We start from the raw sequence: 13,184 nt of genomic DNA on the forward strand, positions 1-13,184 counted from the left end.
CTCAGCAGTTCTTGAAATCCCCAGCACCTTGCTTTTCAAACATGCTCATTCCAATAGATGCAATGCAAGAATCACTTTGACCTCTGCATACTGCTAATGTTAATCCATTAGTCTATGAAACTCCTCTAAGCTAGCAGTTTTCGACCTACCTAACACTGCCTCGATATCATTATTATTCTTGCACCGTTATATTTAAGTGTATCTCATCCCTGTAGAAGCAGTCTCTGTTATTAACAAGCACAGACCTCGCTAAGAAAAATTCTACATCATGAGCTTTGCACAGTCCCTGCAGGGTCAAATTGATTGACAAGGCTCTCCTCATATACTCCCTCCTATCATGTCTGGGCAGAACTGCAGACACTTTCAAATTTAATCCCAGTTCTTGATTTTTTTTCAATATTGACCTGTATTTGTTAAGTAGGTCCACAGATCTCCCACTCTTAATGTCATTAGTGCTGCCGTGTAAACAGTGTCACCTTTTGTGCCCTTAAAAGATTATATCTGCTCTACATCATCATCAACTTTTGCCCCTGGCAGACATATTCTGGTCCTGTTCCACCTATAATTTTGCAGAATATATTTCCTGTTTCACTGACAATAGAGTCACCTACAATAACTAGCTCCTGTGATAACAGCGCATCCTGCCTTGGTGATTGCTGCTGTTGCTGTGTTGCCTGATGATCAAGTGCAAGCTCTGGTATTGATATGGGAAGCTGAGAGCTTGATGGTCTCCCACAATTTAAGTCCTTCGAGAGCATCCACCCTGTTCTTCAAGTTGACATAATGGCCCATAACAATGCTGATTTCATGCTTTACATTCTCTTTATGTGGAGTACACACACACAAAATCATCCCCCTTGGCAATATCATGACCTGTTTCTAATCCTAATAGCTCTGCAATATCAAACAAGTAGTACATTTCATAAGGCTTTGATTCAAAGGACAACCATTTTCTCCTGGAGCCACTGCTCTTCCACTACCTTGAGACCAGAGCTTTGTTGCTCTGGGTTGAGGCATGATTTTGGTTCAAATTCAGTATAATTAAAAATACTACACTAAACTTATATCCTAATATAGTAATAACACTGTGCACCGGTTATGCTATGAAGTTTACGTTATTGAATATATTTTATGTTTCAATATCATGCTTATGGTATAAGTATTTGTTTCTCCCCAAGTTTAGGTTGTACGAATTACACTGTAATGTTACATTTGTGAATTCTAAGTCGTTATAAAGATAATAAATTTAACTCTCTGGCATCAACCTAAGTGATTTGAACTCTTGAGTGACCTATTTGAGATACTGTACCTACACCAAATCACCAATACTAAAAGCTCTATGAATATTATTATTATTATTAGCCATATGGTGCAAAGAAGCCTGAGGCTTATGCTGCACCACCAAAAAAAAAAAAAAAAAAAAAATTCTGAGTTACCCAGAGAGAGAGAGAGAGAGAAGTAGGAGGGAATCACCAAGAAAGAGAAGAATGATAATATCCATTTCAGGACCCTGGGTGTGCCAAGCCCATACTCACCAGATGTGATCCCCTGGGGTAATGTCATACATTATGAACTACATCCTACATGATAAAGTTAAGACATTAAAACACATAAGTAGTGCTATATATTATAGTTTTTAAGGCTTCTGATACTGATTACACTGCTACAAAGCTGCATAGAAACCTCCAGTATCTGCTATATCTAAACCTCCATACTAGAACAATGGTGGAAAATTTGAACATTCCTATAATATGCCAGTAGAATTCGACTGTGGTTTTTTAAGCAATTACAAGGACAAAGTATAGAACAAATACAACAAATTAATCAGGAAATCACAAACAAATACTGCACTACTAATTTTAAATCAAAAGTTAGAGAAAAAACAGTAAGTAAAAGGTTAACTCACATCAGATGTTTTATCATTTTCAGTTCTTCATATTTTTATATTATTTCAGCTTTTAATCCAGATCTTCTTAGAGATTTCTATTTGAATGACATTAAAATTTAGTTTATGCCTATAAATATCAAAAAAAAAAAAAAAACTGTCTATCTTAGTTTTCCAGAAAACTGCTTGTAACATTTTATGACTACCCTGTATATTTAATGGAGTGTTAGACCTAACTTTTCTATTATATAATTAATAGATTTTATTTGGTATTCTTTTCAAAACTGAGTTATTAAAAAATGTTAAACGTGTAATTATTTTTAAAATTCTTGACTAAAGCATGTGTTTGTTTTATTCACAGCCAAGAGCTATTCAAAGCAGTTTGAAAGCATTAAGGTAAAACAATTTCACATAATTATGTTGCTCTTTTTCATTTAGATGCAATAATTCATAAGAATATATGATGCTGATAGCGATCTAAACAATTAATATCATGATTGAAACTGATTACCAGGATTCATGGTAGTTTATGCAGATTTATTTTTATTTGTTATTATTATTAAATGCTGTGTTGCAAAGAATCAGAAGATCATTCGAGTGTTAGAGATTTACAGTTACTAGATTACATGTCACTTTGCAGTTGAACGATACTGCTGGGATTATGGATAATTCTTTGTTCAGCCAACCTATACACCTAAAGCTGAAAATTTATTTTTTGTTTTAGCTAGCAGATTACACCTCTTGACCTACTGGTTTAAATAGTTACAGTGAAGAATCTTTTTTGACACCTTGTGCAGTCACATGAAAGTAGACACAGGAGATAGAACTGAAATTGGTGGTTAATGCACAACAAGCAGTTATTAAAGATATAGAAATCTTTGACTTACCATTTGGAAGAATAGAAAATTCCTGATTTAACTGTCAAAATAATAAATAAAAACTATAAATCCCTTGTGTAAAAGAAGACTTTGTATATACTCAAATCATATCAAATAAAAAAAATAAATTGCAGTCTAATTAGTGTAAAGTTTCATAAAGAATTTTTGGCCCGAAAAGGCTAAAATCACTAAGAAAATATTAGTTGTAGAAGTGCAGTGCCCCTTGAGAACTGCTATCTCTCTTCCTCCCACTCAACCATCCCTCTATCCATAGTAGTAACTTGTTCCAATTTGTGCATCTTTTTATGTGGAACAGTTTCAAAAGCTGAAATCTAAGTATACGATTTCAAAATTATTCTTTGCCTCCAGTTCATTTGTTATTTCTTCATAATATCCAATCAGATTAGACAAACAAGATTGCTCATGAATGAGTCCATGCTCTGACTGCAGTTATGACTGCATTTCTGTTTAGATGGTCTACATTACTCTTTTTAGCTAGCAACTCCATAATTTTCCCTAAAACACAAGCCAAAATAACATGTCTGTAATTACTCATGTCATCCTTTGATCCTCCTTTGTGAATTGGAGATATATTTATACATCACTGGTCCAAAGGGGATCTACGCTGAATCTAATGATGATCTCATAATTATGGCTAAAGGTTTGCTTACCTCTTTTGCTTTCAGTTAAAAAAATATAATTGGGTATATCCCATCCACCCAAGTTGCCTTTTTTGCATTTAGCTTCAAGTTTCTCTTCCATTTTTCTCTTGGTTATCACAGAATCATTTAGCTCCTTGTTAGAGTTTGATACATTTTGGGCATCCCATCCCTAAAACGTTCATGTATGAAAATAGATGCAAAATAACTCTTCAGTTTATCAGCAACCTGAGCAGGATCATCAATTACACCATTCGTATCTAGCAGATCAATGTGATTCATCCCCTTTCCACAGAAGTCTTTTCTTTTCCAGAGATTTATCATAATCTACCTTTTCTTTTCTAAATTCCTTTGTGACTTGATTGCAGTCTAGTTTATATATACTATAGGCTTCTGTATCACCTCATAATTTATATGCATCCCATTTATTTTTCTTCTCTGCCACATGCCTAATCAGTTCATCTTGCAACTATTTAAGTTTAAGCCTTGAACAGTATCCCTTAGTCAGTATAAAAAGCCTAGTAGCTTCTACGATTATTTTCCTGAATGCTTTCCATTTAAATTTTGATATTGGTGACATTATCAGTTGCTGCCACTGAATAGAATTTAAAATTATCTAAGCCTACAATGTAAAAATTATTTTTTGAATCCAGTTCAAAAACAAAAATCTGCTGTAACCTTCTTTTCTCAGCCATCAAAGGAGCAGCCAAATCCAGCTGGATATCATTTAAGGTCGTAGGAATATACCGCTTAAGGTGGTACTTGAGATAGCAATATTGGATTTCATATCTACCTACAACTCTGTGCTGGCTATCAAGCTGCTTACTCTGATTTTCTGCCTGTCTTCATTGATTGCTCAAAATCAGAATCATTTGTGGAATCCACTGCAGTCTTTCCACAGAGTATATTGTCTGCGAAGATTTCCATCGAGTGCAATATATACATCACAGAGTCGTATGCTATAAAGCTAGCCTTGGACCACATTAAAACTAATAATTATCAAATGTGTATGGTATACACATTCTTTAAGTGCATTGCAGGATTTATCAATGATGAATTGACAAATCCTGCAATGCACCTTATCCAGTCCGGTCCAGATCTCAACAGAATTTAGAGGGGAACAGGTATCCTGTGTGTTATCAGACACTCAGCCTAAAACACTGATGGATCCAATATCTCTCTATTACAGAAGATTTAGGAGAAGTCCGGTTGGCCTGCCTCCCTAAAATCCACTCATGCACACCTTCTCGATGGTAAGCCCTGTTACGTCACTTAGGTGGCAACGAACGTGTAGAGTGGTTCTCTTCAAGACGCCTGGTCAGCGTGAAGAGAAAAAGACTAAACCATCCAGCAATGAGAGCACAACAATACAAATGGCCCTCAGTCCCCAGCAGCTTTCACTCTCCCTCTTACGGCAGCGAGAGGATCAGAGTGGAAGCAGAGGGTGCTAAAAATCTCTGGGTACGACCAGGCTGCCATGCACGGAAATTGAACTTGGCCTGTTATAACGTATGATCACTCATCGGTGAAGACAGGATATTAGAGCTGGAAAAGGAATTAGAAAATGTGAATTGGAATATCATCGGTTTGGCTGAAACAAGAAGAAGAAACGAATCACTTATAAGTTTATCAAGTGGAAATCTGCTGTACACCAATGGAAACAGTGAAAGGAGTGAAGGTGGAGTTGGGTTTCTGGTCCATAAAGATTTTAAAAACAACATTTTGGAATTCAAAAGTACATCACCAAGGGTGTCAAGACTAATATTCAAGATTTCTAAGAGGTACAAGCTAAAGATTATAATGATTTATGCACCAACATCGAGCCATGATGATGAAGAGGTTGAGGAAATGTACACTGAAATTGAGAGTCTTCTAGATGAGCAGAAAACCCACTACACTATTATTATGGGGGACTTCAATGCTAAGGTTGGAAAAAGGCAAAACAGCGTAGAAAGAGGAACTTTGGAATTGGTGAAAGAAATAAGAGGTGAAAGACTTGTGGAATTTGCAGAATCTCAAGGACTGTCAGTAATGAACACTTTTTTCAAGAAAAGGGTGAACAGAAAGTGGACATGGAAGAGTCCAAATGGATTAACTACTAATGAAATCGACTTCATCCTCACTAACAGAAGATATATTGTGAATGATGTTACCGTCCTGAATAAGGTAAATGTTGGAAGTGATCACAGAATGGTAAGATGTACACTTGATATAGATGTAGGAAAGGAAAGGAAAAAACTGACTCGAGTAAATAATATAAAGGTCTTTGAAATAACAGAGGAGGAGAAAAAGCAGTATGTACTGGAACTTAAGAACAAGTTTGAGCTTCTGCAGACTGCTCAGGACCAAGATATCGACAAGGAATATTACAACTTTCCGAAAGTGATAAAGCCCGAGAAACCTATAGGGAAACAGAAATCCAAAGAAGAAAAAATTAGTCAAGAAACACTTGTCATGATGAACCAAAGACGTCAAATGAAGAGCAAGAAAAACACTGACAGGTAGAAAATTGAGTATACTGAGTTATGCAAAGCCATTAGAAAGAGACTCAGAGAGGACATAAGAAGATTTAACACAAGAAAAGTAGAACAAGCATTAAGGGAAAACAAAGGATTTAAATCAGGAGCCATGAGCAGTAATACAGAAAGACAAATGATACTGAAACTGAAGAATAGCGATGGTGTACTTATAAACAGCAGAGAAGGCATAATTCAAATAGCACAAGACTACTATAGAGAATTATACAAGGAGCAAGGGAATGATACCAGCAGTGGGGAACATGGATTGCAAAGTAGCAACACATACAACATACCCGATATTCTTCCTGATGAGGTAGAACATGCATTGAAGAAAATGAAGAATCGGAAAGCCCCGGGGGAAGATGAAGTTACTGTAGAGTTGTTAAAATTGGGAGGAAGAGACATAACACAAAAACTGGCAAGGCTCTTCACAAAGTGCATTAGAAAAGGTGTGATGCCTAAGCAGTGGAATAATGCAATCATAGTTTTGCTGCATAAGAAAGGAGATAAATCAGAAATTGGAAATTATAGACCAATTAGCTTGTTATCCCATATCTACAAGTTGCTCACAAGGGTCATTACTAACAGATTAGAAAGAATACTTGATGAGAATCAACCGAAAGAGCAAGCTGGCTTTAGGACAGGATTCTCAACTATGGATCACCTTCACGTAATATCACAGCTAATGGAGAAAGCAAATGAATATAAAACACCATTATGCCTAGCATTTGTGGATTATGAAAAGGCATTTGACTCCATACAGCATAAGGCAATGTTTCGGGCACTGGAAAGACAAGGCATAGATACTCCATATATTATGATTTTGAAGAAAATATATGAGAGTGCTACATCCTTTATTAGACTAGACAAAGACAGTAACAAATTTAAAATCGAGAAAGGAGTTCGACAAGGAGACACAATATCTCCGAAGCTGTTTACTGCTGCCCTTGAGGAAGCTTTCAGAAGATTAAACTGGTCACAGAAAGGAGTCAATGTGAACGGAGAGTACCTAAACCATTTACGATTTGCAGATGACATTGTGGTCATAAGCCACGATCCCAAAGAATTAGAGGAAAATCTTAATCAGTTATGCACAGTTAGTAAGGATTTTGGACTAAAGATGAATATGGCTAAAACAAAAGTAATGATGAGCAAATATGCCACGGAAAGGGAAAAACGATTGAAGGAGCAGTAATTGAAAAGGTGGAGTCATATACTTATCTGGGACAAGTTATTAGCTGTAATAATGATAAATGGCTGGAAGTCAAGAGAAGAATAAATTTTGGATGGATAGCATTCAGGAAATATAGTCACGTACTGACGAGCAATATCCCAGTTTGTCTGAAATGTAAAATAATGAACCAATGTATACTCCCCACCATGACTTATGGAAGTGAAACTTGGGCACTCACCAAAAGAATGGAAGAGAAGCTGAGAACTACACAGCGAAGAATGGAACGAATTATATTGGGAATCAGAATGTTAGAAAAGAAGAGAAACACATTGATTAGGCAGCAAACTCAAGTAAAGGACATTCTTATCAAAACTAAAGAACTAAAATGGCCTTGGGCATGACACATAGCTCGAAGACATGATGACAGATGGACTAAGAAAATAACAGAATGGTACCCAAGAGGAGCTAGAAGAAAACCTGGAAGACAAAGGCGGAGATGGATAGATGAAATTCAAGAGTTTTTGAGTAGTAAATGGATGGCCAGTGCTCAAAACAGAAGGAACTGGAAAGTTGCTGGAGAGGCCTTCATCCTGCAGTGGATTGAAAATGGCTGATGATGATATGAATTCAACATCCACTTCTACTGGAGCCAATGTCACAATGGAATCAGGGGCAGTGATCTGCCAGATGTTGCAGCCTGATCAGAATCACACAAGATCTGATCATGTAATCCAAAAAGGATGGGTTTAATAGGACCAGTGTAGGTCTGCCATAGGCAAAAGTAGATGATGATGTTCTAGAGCAGTTATCTTTTAAGGACATAAAAGGTGATGCTATTGTACATGTTGGAATTAATGATATTAATCTACTTAAAATCTACTTGGTAATCTACTTAAAGATTACCAATAATGGGTGTTTTGATGGCACATTATGGCCTCTGCTTATTCACCATAAAAAATCAAATAACTATTCAGCCAAACCTAATCAATGCTTCACTTCTAATGCAGGGTATAAGGTACTCTGTAACTTCTAAAATGAAGAAAAACACTGCTTTATAATCAGCAGCACCAATGGTCATGGCATCTGCATCATTGGATAGGGTGTGGAATTTTATGCTATGACATCATAAAATTCTGTACATTCATAATCCACAAGTCTTTGGTTGTGAGTGTAGATTGTCAATGTATGGCAAACATCATTAGAATTTTGGAAAACCTTCATGTGCAGCACCTCTGATATTAATAGCGTACAGTAATCAGGTTGTGGTCAAGGACTATAATTTCATTTAATTTGAATGTGTGACCAGGCACTGACATAAAATGTTCTTGTTTATACTCTGGCATGACCACCAGATCAGTGGAGTTTACAATAAATCAGTCAATACAAATGTTAATCATATTTAGCAGTTACAGGCTTAAACCCCGGTCCACTCAAAGATCATGTGCTAGTGCACTTGTGCTGCTGACTACTTGGCTATGTCAAGCCTGTGCACCTGATTTTACATTCACAGTATTTTTGTGAAACTACCTTATCTAGCATTGAGCAGAATAATTTATTGTAAGAACAAAGCAAATAAAAATAATTTAAATCTCTAAATATTTTTGAACCTTGATATGTGAAATGACAATCAGTAAGTTCAGTATTATACACACACTATGTCAATTCTACACACCTGTTTATCCAAACTTAACATACTAACAAATAAACATTTGCTAAATTTTTGGAAGGATCCAAATACTAATAAAACATCTGTACCCCTGGAATATGTTGCAGAGCTTGAATTTCCAGTATGCTGCATATGGTATTTATAGTTTCCTGTTACATATTGTATTTCTTGTTTTTCCTGTTTATTAAAAATGGGTGTAGAGACAGAATTTCTAGTTATTTTCAAAATCTGTATTCTTTAATTTATTTTAAAAGGATAGTGGATACCTATAACCTGCCTATTCATTGATTTGTTTATTTCTTGACCATGATCCTCAATAATACCTGACCACATTGTAACAATTAAAATTAATTTGCTTTATGGATTTTTGTTTCCTTTTCAGTATAATTTATTCCAAAGCATAAGTTATGGTATCAGTTATTTGAACAGTATTTTATTGTGATTTTAAAATATCAAAAATGGAAGGGGGAATGAACTCCTACCCCGAAGCCAAAAAACAGACAGTCATGGGCACAGGAAACATTATAGCTTACAGTTGTATGGTGATTGATAGGGGAGAGTCTAGAGAAAATAATGAAGGAATCTGCAACTATCTAAACCAAAAAAAAAAATAAATAAAATAAATTTTTGTTCTATTTCAGGGCAGCTATATAAGGTCAGACAATTATATAAAGAAAATGACTAATAACAAAGGCTCTTCGTGGTGTGGGTTTACACACTGATTTTTTCCATTATCATATGATGCATTATACAGTAATGGGTTTATATATAATATACTTTTTTTCTTTTTTAATTTCTCTGTGTGTGCAAATAGACAATGGTATTGCTCTCACTTAAGGAAGATTTTTGCCAGGGACATCATTAAGGTTACACCAGCCCTGCTATAGAATAACTTAAATGAAGGTTGGGATCAACCATTACAATTAGTTTAGTTTCTTACCATACTCTTAAAAAAATTAAATAATTGTTGTTCTAATCAATAATTCATTTTTTTTCTTTGTGTACCTTTATTACAGACCATATCATGGTATTCTGCTCCTAGTTGACACTAATGAATTGTTAGAATCTCTTCCACAAGATGCATCTCCAACATTAATTCGACTTGTTCGAGTTGTCAGTCCACTGAAATGTTTGCATGAACTGTCTGCTGATGCCGATTTGACACTCTCTCAGGTAAGGTTGTTACCAAAGGGCATTGCTAGTCATTATGCTAAAGTTTGAATTCCATTAAATTTTTACAAAATTGAATGGAATTCACAAGAACTAAAATATGGTTCAGGATGGAAAAATATAAACAGTTAATTATTCTGAAAATGAAATATTTTTTAAATAAAAGATATGGATATACACCGATGAGCCAAAACATTATGACCACCTACCTAATATGATGTTGGTCCTCCATGTGCAGCCAAAACATACCCAGCGAGGAATGGACGCTACAAGATTTCTAAATGTGTCTTGTGGTATCTGGTACCAACGGATGACGAGCAGATCCTTTAACTCCTATAAGGTCCGTGGTTGAGACGCTGCAGATCTTGGTATAAACTCCTTGCACAAGCACTGTGGATGACCACCAAGTTGTGAACCAACATAAGCAGGGGTCGAGGTGTGGCGCCCACACCTCATGGAGGAATGCCGCCCATCTGTGTTACCAGGCAATACTAGGTGGTAGATGACTCATCAACCGATGCAATACCACCACTTTGCTTATTGGGGGCTTGAAGTGGTGGAACCCATGTTTAGTCTCCAGAGCTAAGTTCCGGTCAACCCTTCCCCATCTCTTCCGTCATGCAGTATGACTGATGACTTTTGAGGTTATGATGAACATCACAGTGAGATCCAATCTTCCTTACATTTTGAGAGTACAGCTCTACAATAGTGTTCACAGGCCAGCCGATAGTTAGTACACCGGACCAAACCTATTGGTAACTTTTTACGAGACTTCCGGATCAGCTAGTGTATAATCTTGCTACCTCTACCCTGCCAGATAGTGACTGGAAGGAGTCAGAGTAGTGTGTATGTATCGTCGTGGCCACGTTATGTCAAGGATCTGGGTATATTCTTACCATGTGTATGCCATATCCAAAAATTTCGTTACTTCATACAGCATGTCCCCCCCCCACACACTTTTTCTTACTATTGAATACACCATGAATTGTCAAACTAATAGAGTAAGCTTGTCTGCGAAAAGATCTAAACCTCCCAAACATGTCCTAGTTCATTTCACAAATATACATGGTCTCAATTCTAATCTCAACGATGCCGATTTCCACTTGCAATATGCCAAACCCCATGAACTTTTTCTGACAGAATTTCAGTTATCGTTTGATTCAACTACTGCTCATCTCAGTTGCCCAAATTATTCGCTGTATGATTCCTTTCGCCTCAAAGGTGGTACTTGTGCATATGTCCGTTCTGATATTCCCTGTCAGAGGTTTGGTAATTTGGAATCAATCTTCTCTGGCTTAATATCTCTGGAGCCTTTATCTCATTGCTGTTTTCTCTGCCGTTCTCCAAACTCCACTAATCACTTGGAGCTCTTTGACTTCCTCTCTTTGCAACTTGACTTTCTCCAGTCCGACTTTCCTAACAGTGAGGTAATTTTCCTTCGTGATTTTAATGTTCACAACTCCAGCTGGCTTCCATTTTCTAGTCACACCGACCGAGCTGGTCGAGATGCTAAGGCTTTTGCAATTACTAATGACCTCGCACAGATTGTTCATTTACCTACAAGAATACGGACAATCCTAACCATACAGACAACACGCTTAATCTTTTTCTCACAAACAACCCTTCTAAGTACACAGTTGAAGTGAGTGATCCTTTAGGCACCTCAGATCACAACTTCATGATTGTCTCTTCTCCAATGGAGCCTTTATCTCATTGCTGTTCCCAACTGCGTGTTGTTTAGCATTACAAGAATGCAAAATGGGATGACCTGCGAGATTTCTTTTCTTCTATTCCTTGGTTGGATTACTGTTTCAAAACTTCTGATGTAAATGTTTGCTCAGATCGTGTCAGTGAAATTATTCTTGTAGGAAAGGAATCCTTTATTCCACACTCCACTTTAATATCTCGTCCTTAATCTAAACCTTGATTTTCCAATAAATGTGCTAAGGCTGTTCAAGAGAAGAACACTGCATATCGTAATTGGTTTGTTTACATTTCTTCAGTTTCATTTTCTGCCTACACCAAAGGTTGCAACAATTGTAAAGCAGGTATTAATCAGTCCAAACTAGATTTTGAACAGGCTAAGAGTAGAAAACTTGCTTCTTGTCCTAATGGTAGCAGAGCATTCTGGTCTCTTGCCAAAGCTATTGACCACAACTTTTGCCCATCTCTGCTCCACCTCTGTCAAAACCAGATGGTTCTGTTGTCACTTCAGCCAAGGATAAAGCTGACCTGCTAGAATCCCATTTTTCTTCCAACTCATGTATTAATGATCTTCGTAAAACACCTCCCACCATTCCTAACACACTCCATTCAATGCCTCCTGTGGTCTTCCATCCAAAGGATGTCAGAAGGATTTTGACAAATCTTGATGCTAAGAAAGCTCCTGGCCCTAATGGTATTTCTCCACTTGTTCTCAAAACCTGTGCTCCTGAACTTGCTCCTGTTCTTTGCTGCCTTTTTTTCACTTTCTTATTCCAAAGGTGTTTTTACTTCTGCTTGGAAATTTGCTCATAACCAGCCAATCCCTAAAAAGGGTGACAAATCCCTCCCATCCAATTATTGTCCCATTGCAATTACTTCTACTCTTTCTAAAGTAATGGAGAAATCAATTAACCACCAACTCTTAAACTACCTAGAAACCTTCTGTCTTTTTGACGATTGCCCGTATGGATTTTGTCAGTGTCGATCCACTGGTGATATTCTGACTTATATTACCCATTTATGAACAAATTCAATTAGATAGTATGAATCAGAGCTGTACTACTCATTTTACTAATACGAACAAATTCAACGGAAAAGTTCGATGAAACACAAGCAGTTGCTCTTGACATCTCAAAGGCTTTTGATCGTATTTGGCATAAACGTCTTCTAAACAAGTTTTTATCTTATGGTTTGCCAACTGTTTTTGTAATTTGTTTTCTAGTTTTCTCTCTGATCACTCACTGAGGGTGATGGTAGATGGCTCTCTTTCTTCTAACTTATCCACTAATGCTGGTGTCCCCCAAGGTTTAGTTCTTTCCCCCACTCTTTTCCTCCTGTATATTAATGACCTTCTTCCATTGACTGGAAATTCTATCCATAGTTTTGCCGATAATAGCACATTGCATTCCACTTTCCATTTTGAGAAACCTTGCCCTGCTCAGTCATCTTCACTTCTCAAATATCTGCTACCAATTCCTTAAATGCTGATCTCTAGGTAATTCTCCAGTGGAGCAAAGACAACTTAGTTG

The 13,184-nt window shown here is 36.7% G+C and overlaps 1 protein-coding gene across 1 annotated transcript in view; it reads left to right on the forward strand.

Annotated features, from left to right (window-relative positions):
• Nprl3 (GATOR complex protein Nprl3) overlaps nucleotides 1-13,184 on the forward strand; it is a 425,627-nt gene that overhangs the window by 225,230 nt on the left and 187,213 nt on the right. Inside the window, exons 8-9 of the mRNA XM_090377042.1 lie at nucleotides 2,247-2,281; nucleotides 9,798-9,954. Of these exons, the coding sequence (XP_090233168.1) occupies nucleotides 2,247-2,281; nucleotides 9,798-9,954 (192 nt within the window). The remainder of the gene's footprint in view (nucleotides 1-2,246; nucleotides 2,282-9,797; nucleotides 9,955-13,184) is intronic.

The sequence above is a fragment of the Mastigoproctus giganteus genome, chromosome 7 (assembly GCF_048544385.1).
Source record: "Mastigoproctus giganteus isolate SK-2022 chromosome 7, ASM4854438v1, whole genome shotgun sequence".
In the NCBI taxonomy this organism is placed as follows: Eukaryota; Metazoa; Arthropoda; class Arachnida; order Uropygi; family Thelyphonidae; genus Mastigoproctus; species Mastigoproctus giganteus.